General features: G+C 38.7%; 1 protein-coding gene across 2 annotated transcripts in view; it reads right to left on the reverse strand.

Moving 5' to 3' along the window:
• col4a2 (collagen, type IV, alpha 2) overlaps positions 1 to 24,744 on the reverse strand; it is an 87,556-nt gene that overhangs the window by 41,395 nt on the left and 21,417 nt on the right. For both annotated transcript variants that reach the window (XM_057852161.1, XM_057852160.1), the window contains exon 4: positions 11,526 to 11,606. In XM_057852161.1, the coding sequence (XP_057708144.1) occupies positions 11,526 to 11,606 (81 nt within the window). The remainder of the gene's footprint in view (positions 1 to 11,525; positions 11,607 to 24,744) is intronic.

The raw sequence follows: 24,744 nt of genomic DNA on the forward strand, positions 1-24,744 counted from the left end.
TTGCAGCCTTAGTCGCACTGCTTAACAGGAAAGAGGTCGAGAGGCTTTACGAGCATTAAGTAGAAAAAAATGAATATATTTCTTTAATTCCGATCCTCTAAAAAATGCCACAATCGGCCCAATTTCCGTTGATGTGATTGGATCGGTACATCTCTAATGAATACAAAGTGGTCAAAGTAAGTCAACCAAACAGAGCTATTCAAGTCATTTGGTGAAACTTCTTCTAGTTTCAATATCGCAAACCCCCAAAAAGTCGCAATGTCAGTTGTTTTTTCCAATATCGTTGAGCCCTAATCTCGATATTATCCAATATGATTTTAACACGCTTCTATCGCACGATAATATCGGAAAAAAACAACATTTGATCGTCCATCTCTCCCAGTCTAAATGGATTTGATGTCTATCCCCGTCAATGGTACTGATAAATGATCATTTAATGCCAAGCATTCCAGATCAAATGGATGTCACTTGTATTGCTGTTAGTAGCAGTGAAAGAGGTAAACGTCAAGTTTCATTTAGGCAGTTTTACAAATGCGATATTGACAAATTATTTCAAGCCAACCATGAAGTAAGTGACTCACTGCGTATTAGAAACACAGCTGCCTGAACAACTCTGTGCCAAATACGGTTTGGAATTTTTTAAAGCAAGAGATAAGAATAATAATTTCTCTGTGCTCTGATCTTGTGATATTTTTTAGTGAGTCATAAGCAGTCTGGACTAAATGTCTCCTGATTCTTGTTTATTGTTCCTCCCAATGAGGGGTCAACTTTTCTTTAAAAATTCTGTGTTATTCTTCAATGCAAGAATTGCTGTTTCGTCTCAAAGAATCAAATGTGTAATGACAGTATGACAGGTCGCTAGAAAATAGTTTTAACCAAGCATAATTTCTTCAGTGACCACATTGCGACGAAAGAACTCCGTTTACAATCCCCCACCTGTTGTTCAATCTGTTTAATTTCCTGTCATATCACACAAGAAGAGCTTGTTACTGTCCAATTCATGCATGGAGTAGGTCCAACTCCAATAATAACCATCCATTGCAACAGCAACAGGTTTTTGTACTCCCAGACATTGCCTTCCACCATCGTTGCCAAACAGTTGGTCATTTTCTTTGCCAAGCCTTGTCGTGAGTGATTTTAAGGGAATGAATGAAGCTATTACATTTTCAGCGTTGGGATTTGGCATTAATAACGTGTGAAGACTGCTTGTACAGTGGTCTCAGGACTTTAGTTGTTGGATCTACCATGACTGGCGTTTGTGTTCATACTGTATGTTCGAATGCCCGTCTACTGTTATTCGGCTAGTGTTGTGCACATGAGACTGGTCTCGGTTCAAGACATTTTGATGGGCTTGCTTCGGGATTGAACTCAACTCTCAAAAGACTCAGGGGCAGTTTACATGGCGACTCTGCGACACAAAGACGCAATGACTGAGTAGCGGACTCGCCTCGCGTGCATATGATTTCAGCGAAGACGAAAAATTCTGAATCCTGCCTCCAAAGTGGAAGAATCTGATTGTGGGGGGTTGAGGAGGGCTTCCTCGCATGCATATCAAAGGCTCCTGCGGCGTGAGACCGTGCTGTTAACGTCAGCACTCATGCACGTCACATTGGGCGTGCGCAGCGGTGCTACTATGGCAGAATATCGGCTTTAATGTACTGTTTTAATAATATTTTTAAATTAAATATGTTGAACGTTTCAATTTTTGTGCCTTTTTGAACAAAAGAAAAATGACATTGCTTCGAGTGGGCGGGCATATTTTTTTCCGGGCTGAGGGAGCTTGGTGGGGTCAAAGTGCATCATTCTCTGTCGCCCTGTAAATCAAAAGGGCCTGGCATGAATACTACATCGTTTTCATGCGGAATTGCGACATTGTTCAAATGGAGACACATTTGGTTTAAGTCTTCCACGAGTGGTGTTTCAGGACGTATGTTCAAAGTACTGCAGACAGTCGCTTGCATTTGGTTTGGTTACTTGAGATTGGACTTTTATCATGACTATTTTTGATCATTACAAAAAAATTATAAATACCTGGAACCACATACATGGACATCACATTTTCAGTAATGTACAATAGGCCACAATATTAATATTTGGAATACATGTGTGACCTACATGACTATGGATGCCAGGTCTTATTTCTAATTGTAGTTTTTTTATTTGAAATGAAAATTCTTGGCCGAAAACCGAAACCAATTATTATTCACATTAAAAAAACACACTTAAGCCAATCATTTTTCAGAATGTATTATTTATTTTTATTATTACTGAATCTTTATTTATTTTTTAAAATAATATGAATTTTTGATGCTCTCAAAAATATTTTTTTGACAATTTTGATACTGGCATTTTAACTATAATTCACTATAAATGTAACTAAATTACTATAAATGTATCGCCTTAATAAGACTTTAAAGTTGATTTCTTAAAAATTTTATAGTATTGAACCCACTGCATTTCACTGAAAATGAGAGACATCTAACTAATTTAAACTGTAAGGACTGGCTGAGACTTTGAGTACCATGGACGGGGCTAGACGTCCAATTCATTATGACGGAGGCGAAGGGACATTCCCGGTCCAAAAAAAAAAACTGGACATGTAACGTCATCAATGGCAGCCAATGAGTTAAATAAGTGCCCTATAAAGGGTTAATGAGAAATGCTCTTGAGTAAACGTCATGCGTTTGGAAGCTCTGAATTGTTCTGAAATATTCTGGCACTATAAATTCCGGTTTTTATTAGAACTGTCCCAAACGACTAATTTTCTCCCGATTCGTAAGCCGACTATTTGTCGATTAATTTAATAACTTAAAATAACTAAAATTTTTATTTATATGACAAAAATGATGTGCTTTTATTTTGAAATATTCACCGGAAGTACGTTCGCTAAACCACTAATCGTAAGCTTTATACTCCGCAAAAAAACGCTTTTCGTCATTGCATGTGGTGTCAGTAATTGATTTTTTTTTTTCCTTTCGTTTTCAAATGCTGTTAACCAGCCAGCGATTTTTCGTGTTTGAAGTGTCACCTTTTAGCCACAAGTTTGCGTTTTGGAGAGCACTGCCAATGTTTTATAAGTCTAAAGTGCTTAGTTCATTGTCGTTTTTCCCCATTAGCCTCAATGTAGCAATGCTAACATTTACAGTGTTTAATATAGATGTGTTTCCTTATTTTGTATTTCAGAACTTGAATTCTATGGCGTGTTGATGACCAATAAACATCTGTGAAAGGAACTGGAGTCTCATATGCCATCAACACGCATGCACACGGCGATAAAACGCAGCCGTGAAAATTACCGCCCTCATTTTTTATTTACCGTGCGATAAATGGACTCATTGAATATCACGACAGGCTTAGCAACTTCAATAAAACATGTCGTTAGTTAGTTAGTTAGTTAGTTATACTTACGATCTGCCAGCTTGTTGTCTCCTGTCGTCTTCCAAAATTACAACTGGGTGACTGCGCATTAGATGGCATTGAAGAGACAGGACATAACAGTATACCCTCCTTTGTTTCATTGAAATATGTTTTGGCCTGCTCCGGTGCGCTTTTTTGGTTTTGTGCTGCTTTCCCCGCTTGCACACTGAGCGTCCGACATTCTCAACTTTCCACGCATATATTTTTTTAACCCTTCCTTAACCGTCGACGGAAGCTTGTGCTCGTCAACGCTTTTACGTCATCGATCACGTCGACTATGTCGACTAGTTGGGACAGCTCTCCTCTTGATCCCTTTGACCGAACTTACATCTTATATGTGAAAACACTGTCAACATGTTAGACCATTATCTCATCCTAAAGCTGACAGTGAAGTACATGCTATTTACGGGTGGTAGACAGAGAATGTCAGTACAAGCCTGTTGTAATGGAACAAGGAAATCCCAGCCATTTATAGTCACTACAGGCAAAAACATACACTGGCCAACTTTTCCCAGAAAAACAGAAGCCATCCATAACAGAAAAAAAAAATCAGTGGTCTGTCATTGTGCTCTACTTCCTAAGATATGTCATTTCCTGTCCCAGCTTCAGCTGTGCCAGTGTTTCCCAGGATGGAACAGACAGAATCTGCATAGCATCCAACGATGCTCTTTAGGAAAGTCTCGTGCAAACAGACGCCACTGTTCTCCGTCTCCTTTAGCAATATGAAAATTGACATTTTGTGTCTGAAAAGCGAAGATTGTCTAAAATAAGTAACATAAAGGATGGCATTGAAGAGCTAAAATGCTTTCGGGCTTTGCACAGAGGTTGCTTTTTCTTCTGCTTTGACTGTTGCCATGACTTTTTTTATTCAAGTGTTGTAATTCCATTATGCCATTGCGTCAATATAAGCAGTTTTGTGAGCTTTGTTGTCATGACGGTGAATGATCACTGTTAGTCCTCCCAATTTAAATGGAATGGGCGTCAATCACCATGAAGTGAGCAATTGAGTTAATATAAAAAAATTGTATTTTAGTGCTGTCAAATGATTAAATTTTTTAATTGAGTTAATCACAGCTTAAAAATTAATTAATCATGATGAATCGCAATTCAAACCATCTCTAAAATATGCCATATTTTTCTAAATTATTGTTGGAATGGAAAGATAAGACATAAGACGGATGTATACATTCAACATACTGTACATAGGTACTGTATTTGTTTATCATAATAAATCCACAAGATGGCATTAACATTATTAACATTCTCTCTGTTAAAGGGATCCACGGATAGAAAGACTTTTAGTTCTCAAGAAATGAATGTGAGTACAAGTTATAGTAATTATTAAAACCCCTCTTAATGTTTTCGTTTTAATAAAATTTGTAAAATTTTCAATCAAAAAATAACCTAATAGCTCGCCATTGTTGACGTCGCCGAGCGGGACGTCACATGGGCTCCCTGCCGTTCTTCCACAGTGTCTTTAACTACGTAAGGTTGTGATTGAAGTACACCATAAGGTGTCAATGGCGAGTTTTCAATTACGTTTTGCCCATCGAATGACGCCGTAGTTTCTAGGTTCATTGTACCTTATGTTCATTTGAGTGTTGACTTCACAAATATGAGACCTCTGATAGTTTGTATATTGTGACTAAATGTTGCCATCTAGTGTATTTGTTGAGCTACACAAAATGTTTGAATAGAGTTTGACCAAAGTTTGAGTAAGTTTTATGTGTATTTTGGATAGCTATTTTGATTGGGAATGTCAGTTCTCTTTGCATTGAGTGCTTTTCTTTTTGTGAACATAATTTTTTTAAGAGATAGGAATATTATTTTTGTTGTGCTTTCACTAAATGATACTGTAGTGACTTAACTGTTCCGCCCAAATGCATGATGGGAAGTTGGGCAACCCTGACTGTCAGTGGTGGCTGCAAATGATATATGTTCTGCGTTGTGTTCAATGAAGCGTGTTAAAAAAAGATAATCTCCTGTCATTCTTCCCCACGTCACTCGCCACAATAGTTATGTTTGTTAGGGTGAGGGTTAGAGTTAGAGTTGCCAAAGCTTATGCCAATAAACGACACGGTCCCTTGAACGACTGTATCCACTCGCATTTCTCTGCCCCTTAGCTCTCAAGGTGCAAAAAACGGAGTCATTCTAATCTGTCTGAGGCAATGCATGAGCGGGTCATTCCGCGCATGCGTTAAATGCGTCAAATATTTTCACGTTATTAATTTAAAAAATTAATTACTGTCGTTACCATTAAAGTCTGCTAGCTAAAATGCTTCTAAATGCTAACGTTTATTAGTTTTTTCCCACAACACTCTTAACACATCGTTTAAACACATGTTACCACAAAATACAGCTAAATACTGGTATGCCTATAAGATAAATTACGAATAGATTAAAAAAACATTGTCTTGTCTCAACATTGTATGTTGGTCTTAACAGCGAGCAGCTGGATTCAGCCATGTTAAATGAGTTATCTCATATTCATTGTGTATCCACCCAAATAAATGAAACTAAATACACTTTTAAAATCAACAATTACAACACCACTCTAATTAAACGAATACTCGAAACAACAAAATATGATTCAAAGCGTTTTTCTAGTTGAATTATTCGAGTTAATCGATTAATCGTTGCAGCACTAGTGTCAATCATTGTTTAGCTTGTTAAACACTAGCGGTAGTATGCTGTGGCAACTCATTATGTAAGTGAGAGGCTGTTCTCAGCAGCGTGAGTCTCAAAGCGTGGGTGGATTTGAGTGGACTCACTCAATGAAGCATTTAATAAAGACAAGCATTTTTCTACGTTATTCTTGTTTAAAAATATACTTTTTTTTTAACAACACGTTTGTTTCGGTATCGCATCAGGATTCTGTATCGGCAGATTCTCAAAATCAAGTGACTCGGACTCAAATATGCGATGGGACATCCCTAAACAGAACAGTAAATTACATGGAATTTGCACTATATGAACCAATTAAGTTGACTTAATGCGAAAATAATCGGTGATTAGCAGTGTTGTTTTCATCAACAATGACGATAAACAAAATAATTCGTAGGCGAACAACTTTTTCATGACGATGATGTCACGATGATGGGCTAGAAACGTCTTGGGAGACCAAAACATAACTACCGTATTGGCCCGAATATAAGACTGTGTTTTTTTAATTGAAATAAGAATGAAAAAGAGGGGGTCGTCTTATATATATATATACTATCAAGTTTAACCAGTTTTCATTACTTTATTGCAATGTTTTTCCTTATTCAGATTTGTTTCAAGACTACAGTTACAGTTGGACTTCACTTTGATGGTTAATGCAGTTATTGCAATTTTCTTGTTTTATCACAATAGATTGGTTTAGTTACATTTCAAAAACCAGAAGCCATTCATTTACGAATGTGATTGCACTTTAGTTTACATATTTAAATGTTTACATATTAAGATTTGAATGAGGCAAAATAACATGCTTTTTCTCTCAAATATATTGTTACAATCATTTGTTTCGGATGAACTGTAATTATTTTCTGTATAAAAATTAAGCTGGTGTTCAAAAAGTCTTTTTCTCAAACTTGAGTCTTGAAAAAGAGGGGGTCGTCTTATAATCAGGGCTGTCTTATACTCAGGCCAATATGATAAATGGATGCCAGTCGTCGTCTGACGAGACAAGAACGAGATGAAAGTTTGCCATAGTTCGCAATGTGTGATATTTTCTTATCATATATGTAGTTAGCATGCAGTTTTTGATTGTGTCATTCGTGAGGTGCTGCGCCTCCCCCCGACCCTGGTGCCTCACACACAGGCTTAAGCTTGTGCCCATTCCAGGCTCCTTTTGTGAAACACGTGTCAGGTGCTGCTTGGTAAGTTTTGTTTTCTTATCTTGGCCATGTTGCTTTAGCCTTTATAGGTCTGTGCTGATTGATCATCACACACTAAACTAACTTGTAGGGTTAGCATAACGTTAGCATTTAGCATTGTGACTCGGTGAGTGTCTTCTTAAACTCTTGGAAAGCTTTTTACATATAGTCCGTGGCGTCCAGGTGAGTTTATTTAATTCCAAATCATGTGCTGTTTTCCTGCTGAGTGTGTATTATTATCATGAAGATATTGATGTCCTTGTAGACTCTACAATTATGTGCTCGTCTGTCAATGTTCATTCGAAATTGTTGGAAACCTTCTATTTATTAATGGACTAAAACGTTTGAAATTTATAGACGGGAAAAAAAATTGAGAATTTTCGACAAAAACTAGACAAAATTTGTCTGAGTTTCCGTTGACTAAAACTAGACACATTTAAAAAAACTAAAATACGACTAAGACAAAAATTAAAAGGGCTGCCAAAAAAAAACCCCACTGGTGATTACTTGACTACCAAACAAACGGTTTGCGACAGCCCTAATTTACTGCTGTTTACATGCCTGCTTCTAGACATAGTTTTCTCTGTTTATAAAGCTAAGAGCAACAAAATGTCTCGTGGCGAGTTTGACAATGACATGAGCTTTCGACTAGACAGGATGGAAGGAATTCACACATTTCATGGCTGTAAAAGCAGAGAGTCAGGTGGGAAGTAGTGTGTTGAGTAGAAAAGAGAACCCAAGAGCAGAAATGAAAAACTAAGACAAGTGTGAGGAACTTGATGCAAGAGTTTAAGCCATTAGAGACAGACATAGACTAAACACGCGGGGATAATCATCTCAAAATGAATGACGACAGGCTGCTTGAAACACGTGCAGTGCATATCGGTTTATAACGTTCGGATCCCTTGGGGTCTGTAACTTTTAAAATCAGACATCGTGCACCTACTTTCCACACCTTTGTGAAACATGTGAGAAGATTTCCATCTGTTCAAAAGGAAAAATGTATGCTCAAGAACCAGATGGACCTGTCTGAACTTCTGGAAAAGTCCAATTCTAGCAAGCTAATGATTATTCTGGTCTGCAATTTGGGTAGACTGGCTATTTTCAAGAGCAAATTTCCAGTAGCTGTGGCCTTTGACCTCCACGCTAACTGAGGAGGATACAGGAAAAGCCCATAAAAAGGTGAAGCAAGGCACTGGGAGGAAGTCCCGCATTCCACCGCCGAGTAATGCAAAAGATTGCAACCAGAGGGTCAGCAGATTGCTTTTATCTCCCGCCACCTCACGCTTACTCGACCGCTATCTGCGTCAAAAGGATTTCCATCGCGCCGTAAAAATGTGATAACAACACGCCAGGCGTGAGAAGAGCTTTTCATTGTATCGCTGGTTGGATTTGCCGACCATTTGGAATTTTTTAAGAGCTGTTTATGAGGTTTCGTGATAATTAGCAAACAAGCAAATTGCAATCAATACAAAATCGTAAACTCTTACTCAGGTTTTTCCCATTTTAGTGACCTCGCTTGCTCCAAACCTTCTAAGACATGTTCTCGTTGTCGGTCTGCCAAGTACTTAAGTTCGGGAATAAGACAAGATGTTTCCTCGCAGATGTACACATCAGCTCTTATCTTCGACATGCATCCTTTTCCAAATCTCCGTGGCGGAGAGAGTCTGCCAAATGCTCCGCAGCTGCTTGATTTGGCAAAGACTTAACTCAGCTGTGATGCTCGATGATACCCGTTAACAGGCTAAATGGTGGCTTGTAGACACACAATACTGAAATTTTAAGATCGTTTACAATATACAGGCAAGGATGGAAATGGACAGAAACCCTGGGAGGGAGACAAAAGACGGCCTTAGCAAGGCGTAAATATGCTACGCTCGTAAATCTTTGGCCACCCACTTGCCTGGCAGAGATAATTTTAGAGGAATGCAGAAAACAACATTTTACTCTCCATATTGATTGTTGTGACCCGGAATTGGGGGTAGGATTGGGTATTGTTTGGTTCAATAACGGTTACAAATCGGTAATTTAAAAACTGTTTCTGGTGCTTAAACAGTTCTTGAACCGTTACAATTATAACTTTGGCTAGGTTCATACTGCAGGTCTTAATGTAACCGGTGTTTACATTGAACCACACGACGCGATCCATCCCCCTCGTCCAGGTTAGCACTCGTACTCGCGCCGCACGACACATCCACACGGCAGGTGAGTGTGCTGTCCACCAAGCCAAAAGCCCGGGGTAGCAGCTATGGCTGCCAGCGCACCCACTTGAAGGCATCAGGAGCGAGGTTTCCACGCACCGGACACTACGGACCCGCATGTACCCGTTACACTCACTCCCCGAAACCTTCGCTGCCGATCCGGGTCACGGCACCAATGTCACCGGTGTTTGCATTGAACCGCGCCGTACGACGCGATTCGTCCCTCTCGTCACACGATGCGTCCACATGGCAGGCGAGTGCGCTGACCACCAAGCCAAAAGCCCGAGCTCACTGCTTTAGCTGCTAGCGCACCCACTTGAAGGCATCGGAAGGGAGGTTTTCCACGCACCACACACTACGGACCCGCATGTACCCGTTACGCTAATGCACAATTCCAATTTTTTTGTCATATCTGTTTTTTTGGGCGTGCCTTTGTCTATTGAGCGTGTTCAACTATTACACATGCACACATGCGCAGAAGCATCAGAACAAATAACTACACATGCTGGCTGTATGTCATTCCAGGGTGATCATATTTTGATTTTCAAAAAGAGGACACAAATAATAAACATTAATAATACCTGTTTAGTCTTATATTCAAAGTTTGGATGGACTGAATGCATACACGCACTGCGTGTGCATGACGCACGCACATTAGCCTTACGTGTGCGCCTCAGTTTGCCCCGACTTGGCCATGTAAGCAATACTGAAATATTGCTCATTTGGCACACAGAAAGAAATTGAGCATTATAAGTCTGATGCTTTTCTTCATTTTATTTTGTTTATGACTTTGGTCAAGCCGCCTCCTGCCGAAAAGCCGAGTTCAAGCTAGGCGCTAACGCTAGTGCACAGCAACATCGCTGCCGTTCTGCCTGCCGCTTTCGCGTTTTGCTGAAGTAATTGCTGCATGAATTCTGATTTGGGAGACTTGACAGTTCAGACCGCTGCCACATTCTGGAAAAATGTAGCCCAGATCGGACTTTACCCCTTCAGACATGAGCATACTGCTGAAGGACATGACGCGTTCGCGTTTCACAATCAATAAATACACTGAATTTAGTTGCTATTGCCACTTTTGGGAGATGATTGGACGAAACTTTACCCATCGAAATCAAATCATGAGCTTTAGCACGCCCTCTTTGCTATTTATGGCTCTTTGAAAATGTCTTGTACAAAACGCAACTTCAAAAAGGCAAACGTAAGTGCTCATTTCTCATCAAAAACAATGTAACATTAACATTAAAAATAAACAATAAAAGCATGAAAAATCCCTGACCCAAAAATTGCACTTTGTTCTGGTATTTGAGAAGAGTAAAAATCAGCGAAGATTTTTGTTGTTGTTTTTTTTTTCCCAGCAGAAAAACACAAACAAAATGGATTTGTGCATTAAGACCTGCGCAATGAACCTAGGCTTAGAGAAAATCTTCAAAATTGTTGTTCTGGCTTTTTATGAGCCATTTAAGATTGGTTTTCTGTCTTTATGTTTACAGAGCTATTTTATTTACTTACTGTTTAACATCTCATACACAAAACCAATTAGAGATGGCTACTGCTCCATGCCATTAGCCTAGCCCAGCTTATACGCGTCTATAAATGCTGTGTTACAGTACATGTTTAAAATTTGTATATTTAGTTAGTTGGTCAGGCAGATGCTAAATGTTTTTTATTTGTGCTTAGAATTCGTGCTAGCTAGTGATTAGCATTACAAGGTAATAGTTGGCATTTAAGTAGTGATTAGCATGTTAACCTTAGCATGTTGATTCAGTCTATTGCTAAACTTTTGTGTATTTTATTTGAAGACAGCATGTAAACCATTTTCATTTGTTTAGTATTAGAGTTTTACACTTCATTTGAGTAATATCAATGGCGATTATAGTGACAAGAACTGATAAGCCACCTGACGCAACAGCACGTGAGCCAATTTGAAGGATGCGTCTTCAAGTTTAGCCGTCAAACCACGCGCGGTGTGTTGTCTTAGCCTTATTTGGTGGTCCAGTGTGATAACCAAGAGCTTTATTTATGCGGCTATTTGGAACAGTAAGGGACTTACCCTGGCACCCTTCTCGGGAAAGCATTTGCAGCCTCCGCTGCAGTCTCTTCCTCCGCAGGGACCGCTGTGCTTCTTCCCACCCTGCCGACACAAACACACAACATGCAGCTGTAAGCGACCATTCGGGAAACTGGGTCATTTCATGCTTTGTTCTTTTTTAACAATACATTTCAGTTCATTTCAGTTCACTACCCAAAGGAGACTCATGTACTATCCATGTCGAGGGTTGGGTAAATAACGACACGTTCTGGACTCGTTTCGGAATGCTTTCTTGTAACTCATTTTGTGTTCTTAAAACAACAGAGAGATGGAACTATTTTGTCTTTTTTTTTTCTGATTAAAAAAAAAAAAAATTCTAGCTTTGCAAGCTCACCGGTAATGATTTTTTATTTTTGGGAGAAAATACACACGTCATCCTTGGTGTCTCCACTAAGGATGGTACTCAATCAAATGGTAAAAGTCTACACATCTACACAATTTTATACTGTTAAAGTAAAACTCAAACATTTTCTGTAGTGTTTTAAAAGAAGTTAGGCAAGATGAATTAGCCATAGACTTCACTATCAGTTGACGAGACAGCTTCTACAGACATTGCACCACGGCTTCCTGTAGGGGGCCGGGCCAGGCAGAGCGTCGTGGTGGCTTTCACTGCGATAAACATACGCTGCGTTCAAACGCCGAATTTAGGTGGAAATAGGACAAAAGTTTTCGTGCATACAAGCAGGAAGGAGTGTCTCGAGAGGGATTTGGTCAAGGATTCTAGGTAATTATTTTATAAAATAGCACCATACATGCACTTTGAAACTTAAAAAAAAAAAAAGAATGAATGGGGAAAAAATAGCGCAACTTAAACTTGAAATAAAATTAATGATAACTTCCTGGTTATTTGCTTTTAAACAAGAATCTAGATTGTTTAAGTTTTATGTTTACATCTATAGACATTCCGAGATTTACACATTTATTTACAAGAATTTTCAACTTAAAAAGCTCTTTGTTTTATCACGGCTGCCACGTTGGATTTTGTATCTATACACAATAGCGTAACTTTACATTCAAATAATCAGGTAATTTTCGGCCAACTGCCCGTTTTTGGTAAAACACTAGTAATTTAGACATTTCTATGTCCATTCAAGAACAATTCGGCTTTTACATGTTTTGTTTTATGTAACATTTCAATTTAAAAACAACGAAGGCCAGATAGCCGGCAAGACATGCTGAGGCAATAGTCACATTGGAATTCAACCTAAATAAGTTGTGATTGTATATAGAAAAATGCAAATTTTGCTTTTGTTGAGTAAAATTAAAGACGATTCTGCATGCTTTCCTCAAGTATTAAGTTTCTAATGTGAAAATGTAGTGATTTATTAGCTGTTGAAAACTTGCTTAAACTAAAAAAACAAAAACAAAAAAAAAAGCTTGCTATTTTGGGAAAAGCTTATATATGTTAAATATTGCTATTGATCCTGAAAATATAGGTGATTATCTCTGCATTTGGTGATTTTTGTGCATGTAGCTTAAAATCTGAGGATTTTACAGCCATTTTAAATTTTGTCATATTTATATAAAAAATAATGAATCGGGATTTTACTAGGGAGCGACTTTGAATTTTTTGATGCCGTTGCTCATGGAGACCCATATATGCATAAGGGAGGTGCTTGTTTTGGTTTTAGGTCGCTAGCGGCTTTAGTTTTGAAAATATTTCAATTTTAAGTTTGTGAAAATAGGCCCCCTACAGAACGGCCCGTTACCCCGTTTCCTGTCAATTGATAGTGAAGTCTATGAGTTGGCAACTGTCACTTGAGTCAGGGTTGGCACCATCGCACTGTATTTAATGTATGGTAATGATTGCAAAAACCTCAGGCAGTTTTATCTGTTCACTTGCAGTACAACGTACATTGCATATCAGTTCCATCACAAGCATTCAACTAGGTGGAAATACGCTTGATGAAAGACAGATGTTTGGTAATCCTTTGTGTCGTGAAGGTGTTGTTTGTGTATATTGTGGTGTGTGGACACAGCTGCTGTTTTTGCTGCAACTGTGCTCCAATGACTCATAGTAGATGTGCAGACATTAATGGCTAGCATGTGTCTTTGATAAAGAGACGCTCGCCCGACCGTTTAAGTAGCCTAGCCGCCCACCGTCACTGTCGCGATCTGTGTGAGGCCCCTGATCATAGAAAGCAGGGGTCAAAGGCTTCAAAAGTCCCTACGCCAGACGCAGAGGACAAGGCCGTAGCTTGTTTGAAAGTTCAACCAAACGCCTTTGTGTCTTGTCAGAATTACATTTCTCCATCATAAGAAATAGAAGAGGCAAACCAAAATGGAGACTTGATCAAACTGTAGACACAATGCACACATGAAGACTAACGTTGACAAAGCTGTCTGCAATTAACTCTTCCAGTGTGATTGATGATGCCAGACGTCGAATTATGTGTCTTTCATCCTTCTGCTGCAAATTTCATTGAGTTTGTAGCTAGTAGACTTCAGTCTAGAGCTGAAACGAATACTCCAGCAACTCGAGTAACTCGAGTTTAGAAACTGATCCGAGTAATTTTATTCACCTCGAGGAATCGTTTAATTTTGCCAGCTCCAAGCATCACGTTTTGCCCGGACTACTTTTAATGCGGGACAACGCGTTGACGTCACGTGCGTAGAGGAAGAAGCAATAAAAAAAAAACAAAAAAACCTTAGTGCAGCCGACAGCCACTATGAACTACGCCGACGTTGCTAAAAACTACACCCGCATGATGCTAGTGTGGTAGCAGGTAGTGTCCGATACGTCTCATAGATGCGAAATGACAGACTCGGCCGCGTCTGGGCAGCGTTAGTAAACAGCCGCCATCTTTAAGCAGTAGACCTCTCGGCGCTAATAAATATAACGTTACTGTCACTCGCTCACGTAATGTTAGCCCTTCGGAGGGCTAGGTTTCTATTGATTATGACCACTGTCGATGCGTGGCTAACGTGTCTTACATACAGGTTTTATTTAATCCGTAAATACACAGCGCAGTGGAGTGATGAGGGTGTAAAATTAAAACATAATAAAGCTAACTGTCAGTTTTAGCTCATTAGTCATTGCTGAATAAAACACCAAGTAGCACTGGTCCCTAATGTGCTCCAATACAGCAGGTATCATACATTTATTTTGAACACTGCAAAAACTCAAAATCCAATCAGTACTTACAGTTTAGGCTAATTTAAAACTTAACTAGAACTTTAAAATAGCTTGACACAAATGGAAATTCAATTGAAGCACATGGGAAAAACACATAGCTTTCAAGTGATGTGTGTTATCAAGCGTGATTACATTTTTAGGTAAGAAATATGTTTTTTTTTTTTTTTAATAAGATCTAAAAGTTTTTTGAGTGAAAGCAGTGATTTTTTTTTTTTCTAGTCACATCTGAGATGCAATTGTTGGCTGTTTTTAACAATGTACATCGAAAATAAAGACATTGATTGACTGAAAATGGTTCAATATTGGATTAAATGTCTTTTTTTTCTCATGTATGTTTATAATTGCTCTTTACCCCCAAAAAATGTTTTATCCGATTACTCGATTAATCGATAGAATTTTCAGTCGATTACGCGATTACTAAAATATTTGATAGCTGCAGCCCTACTTCAGTCCCTCAAAATTGAGAGGCTGGCGACGAATTATCAAAACGTCCCTCCCAGGTTAAATGGATTGGACATCCATCGGCGTCAACGGCAGCCAATGAGTGAAGTCACATAGTGCTAGAGCAGGGGTCGGGAACCTTTTTGGCTGAGAGAGCCATTAACACCACATATTTTTAAATGTAATTCCATGAGAGCCATACAATATGCTTAAAGCTAAAAATACAAGTAATATGTGCATTAAATGTAATTTCAACACTTTTAAAGTACAATAAGTCTTTGAAATCTTTTGAATAACATTGTTTTGCTGTTGCCAATCAATGATGAGTATTTCTTATAGGGCTGTCAAAATTATCGCGTTAACGGGCGGTAATTAATTTTTTAAATTAATCACGTTAAAATATTTGATGCATTTAACGCACATGCCCCGCTCAAACAGATTAAAATGACAGCACCGTGTCATGTACACTTGTTACTTGTGTTTTCTGGTGTTTTGTTGCCCTCTGCTGGCGCTTGGGTGCGACTGATTTTATGGGTTTCAGCACCATGAGCATTGTGTAATTATTGACATCAACAATGGCGAGCTATTAGTTTTTTTTTTTTTTTTTTTTGTGAAAATTTAAATTTTTTTATTAAAACGAAAACATTAAGAGGTGTTTTAATATAAAATTCCTATAACTTGTAATAACATTTATCTTTTAAGAACTACTAGTCTTTCTATCCGTGGATCGCTTTAACAGAATGTTAATAATGTTAATGCCTTGTTGATTTATTGTTATAATAAACAAATACAGTACTTATGTACCGTATGTTGAATGTATATATCCATCTTGTGTCTTCTCTTTCCATTCAAACAATAATCTGCAGAAAAATATGGCATATTTTATAGATGGTTTGAATTGCGATTAATTACGATTAATCAATTTCTAAGCTGTAATTAACTCAATTACGATTAATCAATTTCTAAGCTGTAATTAACTCGATTAAAACTTTTAATCGTTTGACAGCCCTAATTTCTTACCGTTAATGCGACTTCTGGTGCTGCATGGTTTTGCTGATGGCTTTGTAGTCAGGTTGATACTTGGTGAGGTGAAGCTTCATGCAGGTGTTGTGAAACTTATGCACAGTGGACCATCAGTGCACACCGAAACAAGTTTATTAATCGGTAGATTTTTTTCGTTAGCAAACTCAGTGAAGAACTTGAATAAATCCTTCCCTCTTGTTGTCCCTTTCATAGTCCAAACCTTGCAGATTCAGATTCAGAATATTTATTGTCATTGTTACAAAGAAAGCACAACGAAACTTTGTTTGGAGCATCCATCCAGCTCATACAGCTAAGTTGGTAAAGTGCAAAGTGCAAACCCATAAAATAAATACCCATCAGTACCAAGTGTAAACATTGACACAGTTTTGGACATATGTACAGCAAAGATTCACGCTGCAATCACGCTGAACTGAGATAAATAGCTCACGTCTGTTGACTTATCGAAAGCGCGAGAAAAAAACGGTGCAGCATTTATGTCCTTACGTCCTGCTGAAAAGTATGCTACTGCTAGTCTTTTCTGCTTGTAGACATATTCTCAAAAGGGTTTCTAAAATTAGATGACAACGTGGAAAACTTAACTGAAAACAAGGAACGTTTACTTCCTGATCTCACGCACACGCGCATGGCAAAATACTGCAAACCCACTTGAACAGTGTCTCCGCCTCATCTGCGTTGCCTATGTGATTTATAGATAGATAGATACCGGTAGATAGACACAACGCAATGTACGTTTGCCACTAAAATTTCAGCGAACCGGCTTTCTAGTCGCTGGATGTAGTATGTGGGCTCACGCTAATGGCATGGGACTTGGGGGGATCTAACGTAGCACATCTAGGTTGCTATTTGATGATATCTAGTGCGAAGTGCAGCGTTGTCGGAGCATTGAAAAAGTTAACATACGCTGCAAAAGTCACGTCTGCTCATTAATGCACAACACCAGCGTATGACCGTGACCGTCTCCGTTTCGCGCAATGCGCAAAGGAGTATAACGAAACTGCAGACATCAAAACAGCCAGATCCGGCTCGCAAGCCATGGTTCCCAACCCCTCTGCTAAAGGTTCACTTATTTTAATGGAAGATGGCGCCTTCACCGCAGGAAATTAAGGACATTCAATTTTAGCCCTTTCATAGATGAGTGAATTAGTTGTTCACGGTAATTCAGTCCTACGTCTTCCACCTACACCGTCATACCATGGCTGACTAGAGCGCCAAATGTCCAAAGTGTCCAATAATTTGTGCCTACAGTGGTGGATAAGGAATCAGAATAGACCCCCTCAGCCTGAGAGCATCTCGTCTGACAAAGGGCCACATTGAGACATCTCCTCGCAAGTGCACAAAGACCTTCTTTTACCAGACGCGCTATCCTCTAATGATCCTCTATCTCACTTACAAAAAGACCCTTTTCGTCCCCCTTATGGAATCTGCAAGGCATCTTTTTTTTCACTGTCTGAGGGCTCCTTTTCAAAGTGTTACTTGATATGCTTTAATCTTCACCTCACAAAATGCTGGCAGACTCGTCTAGGCGTATGTTTCACATACATGCCGAATGATGAGCAAATTGCGTGACGGAGGCTGTGAAGAAGCAAACATCTGCAGGGTGTCTCTGTGAACAGACTATAGGCAGGAAGTCCCTTCATGCTAGTGAGGATGCAGCGCAGTCGTTGCTTTTTCCACATTGAGGCGGACAACTAAACCAAACAATAGTTTGCGTCATCTCCGCACGGGCCAACGGCACAAAGGAATCGCTCCCTTAAAGGCAGTCCCTCTTGATGCAGCAATGCGCCATCAGTCCAAGTCAACCCAAAATAGCAGGTGACCGAATACAGCAGCAGGACGGTATCCCGTTTTATCCTCTCAAGACAAAACTATGATCCATAGTGTTAAATAAACACCTCTCTTTCAATCCAAACAAACTGAGCATATCTTACCGGTTATTCGATTGGTTTTCATTCTTGTTTAATAATAGAGGTGGATGCTATGGCTATGAATGAAATTTGTATCACGATATAAACATTTCTCTTTGGTCTATATCAGCGACTACTGATTTTTATTTAAATGGCTTGTATAAAATAGGTTGGATTTAGAGGCTGAATATAGATAATTTTACATTTGAAATGTGATCGTTAACCTTTTAACAGAGGTCGATACAACACTGAGAAAGTAAACTAACAAAAAAAAAAAACACATAGGTTTGTATCTAGGTTATTCAACTGTGCTAAATTGTAGCAAATCTTTGGCTAAATGATTCTCCACTGCAACCATTATATCCATGAAATGTTTCCCGTTTAGTCATAAGACACTCCTGCTGAGTTCCTTCCCGCTGTTGTTCATGCTGCTTGTTACTGCTGTAGTTTAAATAAAGTTGAGATAGTAAGACAAATTAGTCGTATTTCTTGACTTTCAGGGACGATAAGTCTACATAGTTTGTGGACAGCATACTGTATGTTGTCTGACTTAGAATATCCAAAATACTGCCAAATTCGGAGAGACAGCAAGAACGAACATTGGTATTTGGTATGTGGCAAAATGGATTTTGGCATGTGGCATTTTTTTTTGTATGTGGCGTGTTTTTGGCATGTGGCATTTTTTTTTTCGTATGCTGCAAAATGGATTTTGCCATGTGTCATTTTTTCGAGTATGTAGCAAAATGGATTTTGCCATGTGGCATTTTTCTTGGTATGTGGCAAAATTGATTTGGCATATGGCATTTTTTTGGTATTTGGCAAAATGGATTTTGCCATGTGGCATTTTTTTTTTTTTGGCATGTGGGATTTTTTTTTTTTGGTATGTGGCAAAATGCATTTTGCCGTGGTGCATTTTTATAGGTATGTGGCAAAATGGCTTTTGGTATAAGGCATTTTTGCAGGGTATGCACGTCCATGCCATTGACGGCTATGAACGTCCAAATTTTCCATTCATTTTGAATGGCAGAAAAACGTATGGTTGTGATTTTTGACCATACACTTTACATTACAACACATTGACATTTAACTGGCACCCAAGTAAGGCTATGCCATTGACGGCTATGAACGTCCAAATTTTCCATTTATTTTAATTGGCAGAAAAACGCGTGGCTGTGATTTTTGACCATACACTTACCATTACAGCGCATTGACATTTAACTGGCACCCAAGTCAGGCTATGCCATTGACGGCTATTAATATCCAAATTTTCCATTCATAATGAATGGCAGACAATCGTGTGGTTGATATTTCTGTCTTTCTAAAGAGGTTCTGGGAAAACATTTACAGTAGCTATGTCATGTGGCATTTGTTTTGGTATGCAGCAAAATTGATTTTGGCATGTGGCATTTTTACAGGCCATGCACATCCTTGCCAGCGACGGCTATGCATGTCCAAATTTTCCATTCATTATAAACGGCAGAAAAACACGTGTGGCTGTGATTTTTTTACCATACATTTAGCCTTACAGCACATTGACATTCAATGGTCACCCAAGTCAGGCTATGCCATTGACGGCTATGAACGTCCAAATTTTCCATTCATTAAGGCAGAAAAACGTGTGGTTGTGATTTCTGTCTTTCTTTGTCTTTCTAAAGACGTTCTGGGACAACATTTACAGTCGCTATGCCATGTGGGATTTTATGTTGGCATGTGTTTTTTTTTTTTTTTTTTTGGTATGTGGCATAATGCATTTTCCCATCGGCCATTTTTCTTGGTGTGTGGCAAAATGGATTTTGCCATGTGGCATTTTTTTTTTTTGTATGTCGCAAAATTGTTTTTGGGATATGGCATTTTTGCAGGCCATGCACGTCCATGCCATGGATGGCTATGCACGTCCAAATTTTCCATTAATTTTAAATGGCAGAAAAACGTGTGGCTGGGATTTTTAACCATACACTTACCATTACAGCGCATTGACATTCAACTGGCACCCAAGTCAGGCTATGCCATTGACGGCTATGAACGTCCAAATTTTCCATCCATTTTAAATGGCAGAAAAACATGTGTGGCTTTGATTTTTGACCATATACTTACCATTACAGCGCATTGACATTCAACTGTCACCCAAGTCAGGCTATGCCATTGACGGCTATGCACGTCCAAATTTTCCATTTATTATGAAAAGCAGAAAAATGTGTGGTTGTGATTTAGTGTCTTTGTCTTTCTAAAGAAGTTCTGGAAAAAAAAACATTTACAATAGCTACTATTCTGCATGATACTTAAGTTTACAAAAATATAACACCATTTACCATATTGAGTTTGATAATACTACAAACAAATTTGCATATTTGCTTGTCCAGAATACTTTGCGGAAAAGGCTCAAGGTTTTCTTCTGGATTTTTGTTTGTTTTTTTATTTGAACATGTGTTCATCGTGTTACATTGTGATAGCCCTAATTAGTAATCTATATTTTCAGGTCAAGACTAAGGCCTCTCTACACCTAGCAGGGTTTTTGTTTTAAACTAAGGATCCTGCCCTCATCCTGAAAATATAATTACGTCTACACCACCACTTTTGTAGAAAAAAAAAAAAAGCATCCACAGCCAACCGCATTCATTTGCTTTTAGGTATAACAGTGCGCGAAAAATAATTGTCCATAATCTCATCCTTCAGACGTGTTCCTCAATATGGAGCAATGCTAGAGTTTGTAAATAAATGGAAGCACCTGTCTAATAATTAGATCCAAACCCACTGCGAAGGAATATATTGACTCTAAATGTAAACATTGGTCTCATGTGTGACGTAGTAACAAAGTTTGTCGCAGACAGTGGCGTTTCCACGGTTAAATCTTCAGTTATCAGTGTCCATATGATGGGGCTACACACGCAGAATTCGCACATCTTCACTTTGTTAGTTTTTAAGAACCCTCGTTTTCAATGCTTAAAATTGTGTGTGCGTGTGGATGATAGGCTAAACCGCAGAAAAAGTTATTTTTGCGAAATACCCTGCTATGTTTAGACATGGCCTAAGAATCTATCTTTCAATCAGAAAGCTCTTTCACACTTGGCTTTGCATTAGTGTTGTTCCTATCTGATACTCGTTCTTAGCGCCTGATAAGGATATTTTTGGCATATCAGGCAGTATCAGATTCGGTTACGAGATTGGGGCAGATCCAGTATTTGTCATAATTTTCAGCTGCTGTAACTCAAACCACTAGAAAAATGTACTCTTTATAAAAGCAAGGATAGTAAAACAGTATCGTGTTGTATTTGTAAACAGAGCATTTCTTAATTGGGTGCCAACAGTTGTTTCTCATGTGGTCAATCTGAAGGCGGTACTGAAAATGTTCTCGCAGAAAAGCACAATTTTCATTTTTTACGAATACATTTAAAATACTTTTTTCATCAGCTTGGTTCGTTGATGCCCAGCTGTGTGCATGGTTTCAAGTTGAAAGCTAAGCATGACTCTCAAAGAGGCGCTTTGTCAACTTTATCACTCAAGTGTCACCGTGACCAATGTTACTAGAGCTGCCTATAACATTAAGGCTGACCCTTGACCCCGGAGTGTTTAGACAACAACATGTAGGTTTTCAACTAAAAACAGTGTTTAACTTTGTAAAACAGGGGTTCAAACGGGCGACCTATTGTGTACCATTTTGTGTGGCCCGCAAAAGTAAATCATGTGCATTTACTGTTTCCCACCCATTTATTTTTTCTAAAGAGAAATTAAAAGAAAATTAAAAAAATCTTAAAAAGAGGATTTGGACAATTTTTAGGTCAACAATATCTCTTAACAATTGATTGATTATGAAAGTAGATGACGATTTATTTGCTAATCCAGGGGTCGGCAACCCAAAATGTTGGAAGAGCCATATTGGACCAAAAAAAACAAACAAAAAAACAACAACAACCAAATATGTCTGGAGCCACAAAAAATTTAAAGTCTTATATAAGCCTTATAAAGACGGCCACACATGCTGTATGTATCTATGTTAACTATATTAGCCTGTTATCAAAATAACTACTGGTAAATTAGCTACAAATACATGAGCCTTCATGATTACCATATTTTCCGCACTATAAGGCGCGCCGCATTATAAGGAGCACCTTCAATGAATGGCCTACTTTAAAACTTTTTATATGTACAGTATAAGGCACACCGGATTATAAGGCACACTCTTGGCTTTTGAGAAAATTTAAGGATTTTAGGTCCGCCTTATAGTGCGGAAAATAGGTTTATTTTCTCTGGAGTGCATCCTATTGAGAATGACGCACCACGTGACTAATCTATTGTATAATGCCGCCTCAAATTTAACTTCATTACAGTGTTAATGAATAAGAATCATATTTTTTGTTTTTAATATGGTAGGAGGACAAACATATTTCCCTGCCCCATCTTTTTCCATTTTGAAACATTTTTGAAAAACCTCCGGGGAGCCACTAGGGCAGCGCTAAAGAGCCAAATGTGGCTCCAGAGCCGTCAATTAATCTTGGCAGTCCTACTTTACCTGCCATTGATGTTGTTAGACGTCTAAGGGGGCTAAGGGCAAATGTCCAGTGCTGTCATTGGCAGCCAAATCATTTAAATATTTAAATGGGTTCGCCAACATAATAGCGTTCTAAAGGAAACCATAATCACAATATATCTCTCAACAAAAATCAGTTTGACACACCTGTTCTAGAAAGAAGAAAGCAAAAAATGAGTTGCTTCTATCGCAGGGTTTCTCCAGATCAAGCGATTGGTCCCGCAACTGATCTTATCATTAATTGTGTGCGCATCACATCGTGGTTCTAATGAGTCATTTGCCATGGGAGATGAACCATGTGTACAGCTGCTGTATTGACATCACATGCTCATATGACCGAAGCGCTCACAACATCGTGAAGCCACATGAATCGCATCGGGGAGGGAGGCAAGAGAGGAATAAGTGACCGTGAGAAAAATAATGCTGTTGATGCAGCTGCTTTTATTTAATTGATTCTACACTATCTTAAAGCATCTGCCGGCCTTAAAACTGAGTCCGTAAAGAACGGGGTAACAGAACCAACATTTCAAATACTATTAATTTAGCATGAGTTCTCAAAGAGTAAGCGAAGTACAAGAAAATGATTGCATAGGATTTGTACACAGACTGTATGCCTTTCAGACAGAGGGCATTAGAGTACGAATACTACGTATGTATACTGTGGTTTTCCAAGTGTCTGTTCCTACCAATGTGGCAAGGACCCCTAATCCGTTATGGTAAAGAATTTCACATACTATGTCCCTAAACATTGCAATGGTGAATTTACAGGTATTAACAAAAAATTAATCAGTATGCTACAGCTAATCTCGAATACTACTGAGGGTCAGTGTCCTCACAAATACATGGAAAATGGAACATATTACACCGGTCTTGAAATCACTGCACTGACTTCCGGTGAGTCAACAGATAAAATATAAAATCTTACTGCTGGTCTACAAAACACTTAATGGCCTTGGACCGAATTACAGTACATGCTGAATTTGCTTGATCCCAATAAAGCATCCAGACACCTTAGGTCATTTGGAACTAGTTTGTTGTGTGCAGTGTTGTCAGTAACGCGTTACTGTAATCTGATTACTTTCTTTCAGTAACAAGCAATCTAACGCGTTCATTTTTCCAAGCCAGTAATCTGATTAAAGTTAGTTTCCTCTGTGACTGTGCATTACTATTTTGTTGTTGCCTCATACTGAATGTAGAATGAAGAATACTGTAGTCATGTACGAAGAGCATTTGAATAGAAAATACTGCTCTTGAGTTTTGGAGTGACATAACATCTCACGTTTTCTCATCGGAAAAAAAACGGGTCACGAGTATTACCATGCTGTATGCGCGCCGTCTGCCACATAGCCTGGCTACCTATCAGGATGCTAACAGTAAAGGAGCCGGAGAGATACAACAAACGGCTGCATTTGCTCACTGGAGATACAGCCATTACCGCACATATCCGTCCAGTAAAGATGACAAAAATATCTCTGTGCGTTGCAAACTCTGCGCTGGCTCAGAAAGACTGTCGACCGTTATATACTCTACATCCAATTCAACAAGGAAGCACTTGGAATTACAGCACAACGCGTCGCGAAAAAAACTCGAAACAAAACCGACAGGTGACGAGACAGCCAGCACTTCTACAGATTTGCAACCAGCCTTTATAATATGTGTAATTATGTACATTTTATAGTTGGAGTTTGTAATCGTAGGCGGAGTTTTACATTTGTGGGACTGGGGGGAGAAGCATGTTGAAGACTGAAACGAAAGTCAAAAGTTTGGACACACTTCATAATTTTTTGCGTTTTATATATTTTCACTGCTATTGTAAATTCTCACTGAAGACATCAAAACTATGAACGAACATGTGGAATGGCAAAAAAGAGTGAAATAACTGAAAACAGGTTTTGTATTCTACATTCTTCAAAGTATCCACCTTTGAGGTGTCTCCAAACTTTTGGCCAATACTATAGCTAGTCTAAAGGTGCTAGTCACATGATCTGCTCGAAAAATGATTTTGACCCATTATGAAAACTGTACGTTGTAGGATTTTTGTTCATTTCATTAATTTTTGTTGTTTTATTGCTTTACAACTTTTATAGACAACATTTTAATGGCTAGGTATTTATTTCAAAGGGGAAGTTC

The sequence above is a fragment of the Corythoichthys intestinalis genome, chromosome 12 (assembly GCF_030265065.1).
Source record: "Corythoichthys intestinalis isolate RoL2023-P3 chromosome 12, ASM3026506v1, whole genome shotgun sequence".
Classification (NCBI taxonomy): Eukaryota; Metazoa; Chordata; class Actinopteri; order Syngnathiformes; family Syngnathidae; genus Corythoichthys; species Corythoichthys intestinalis.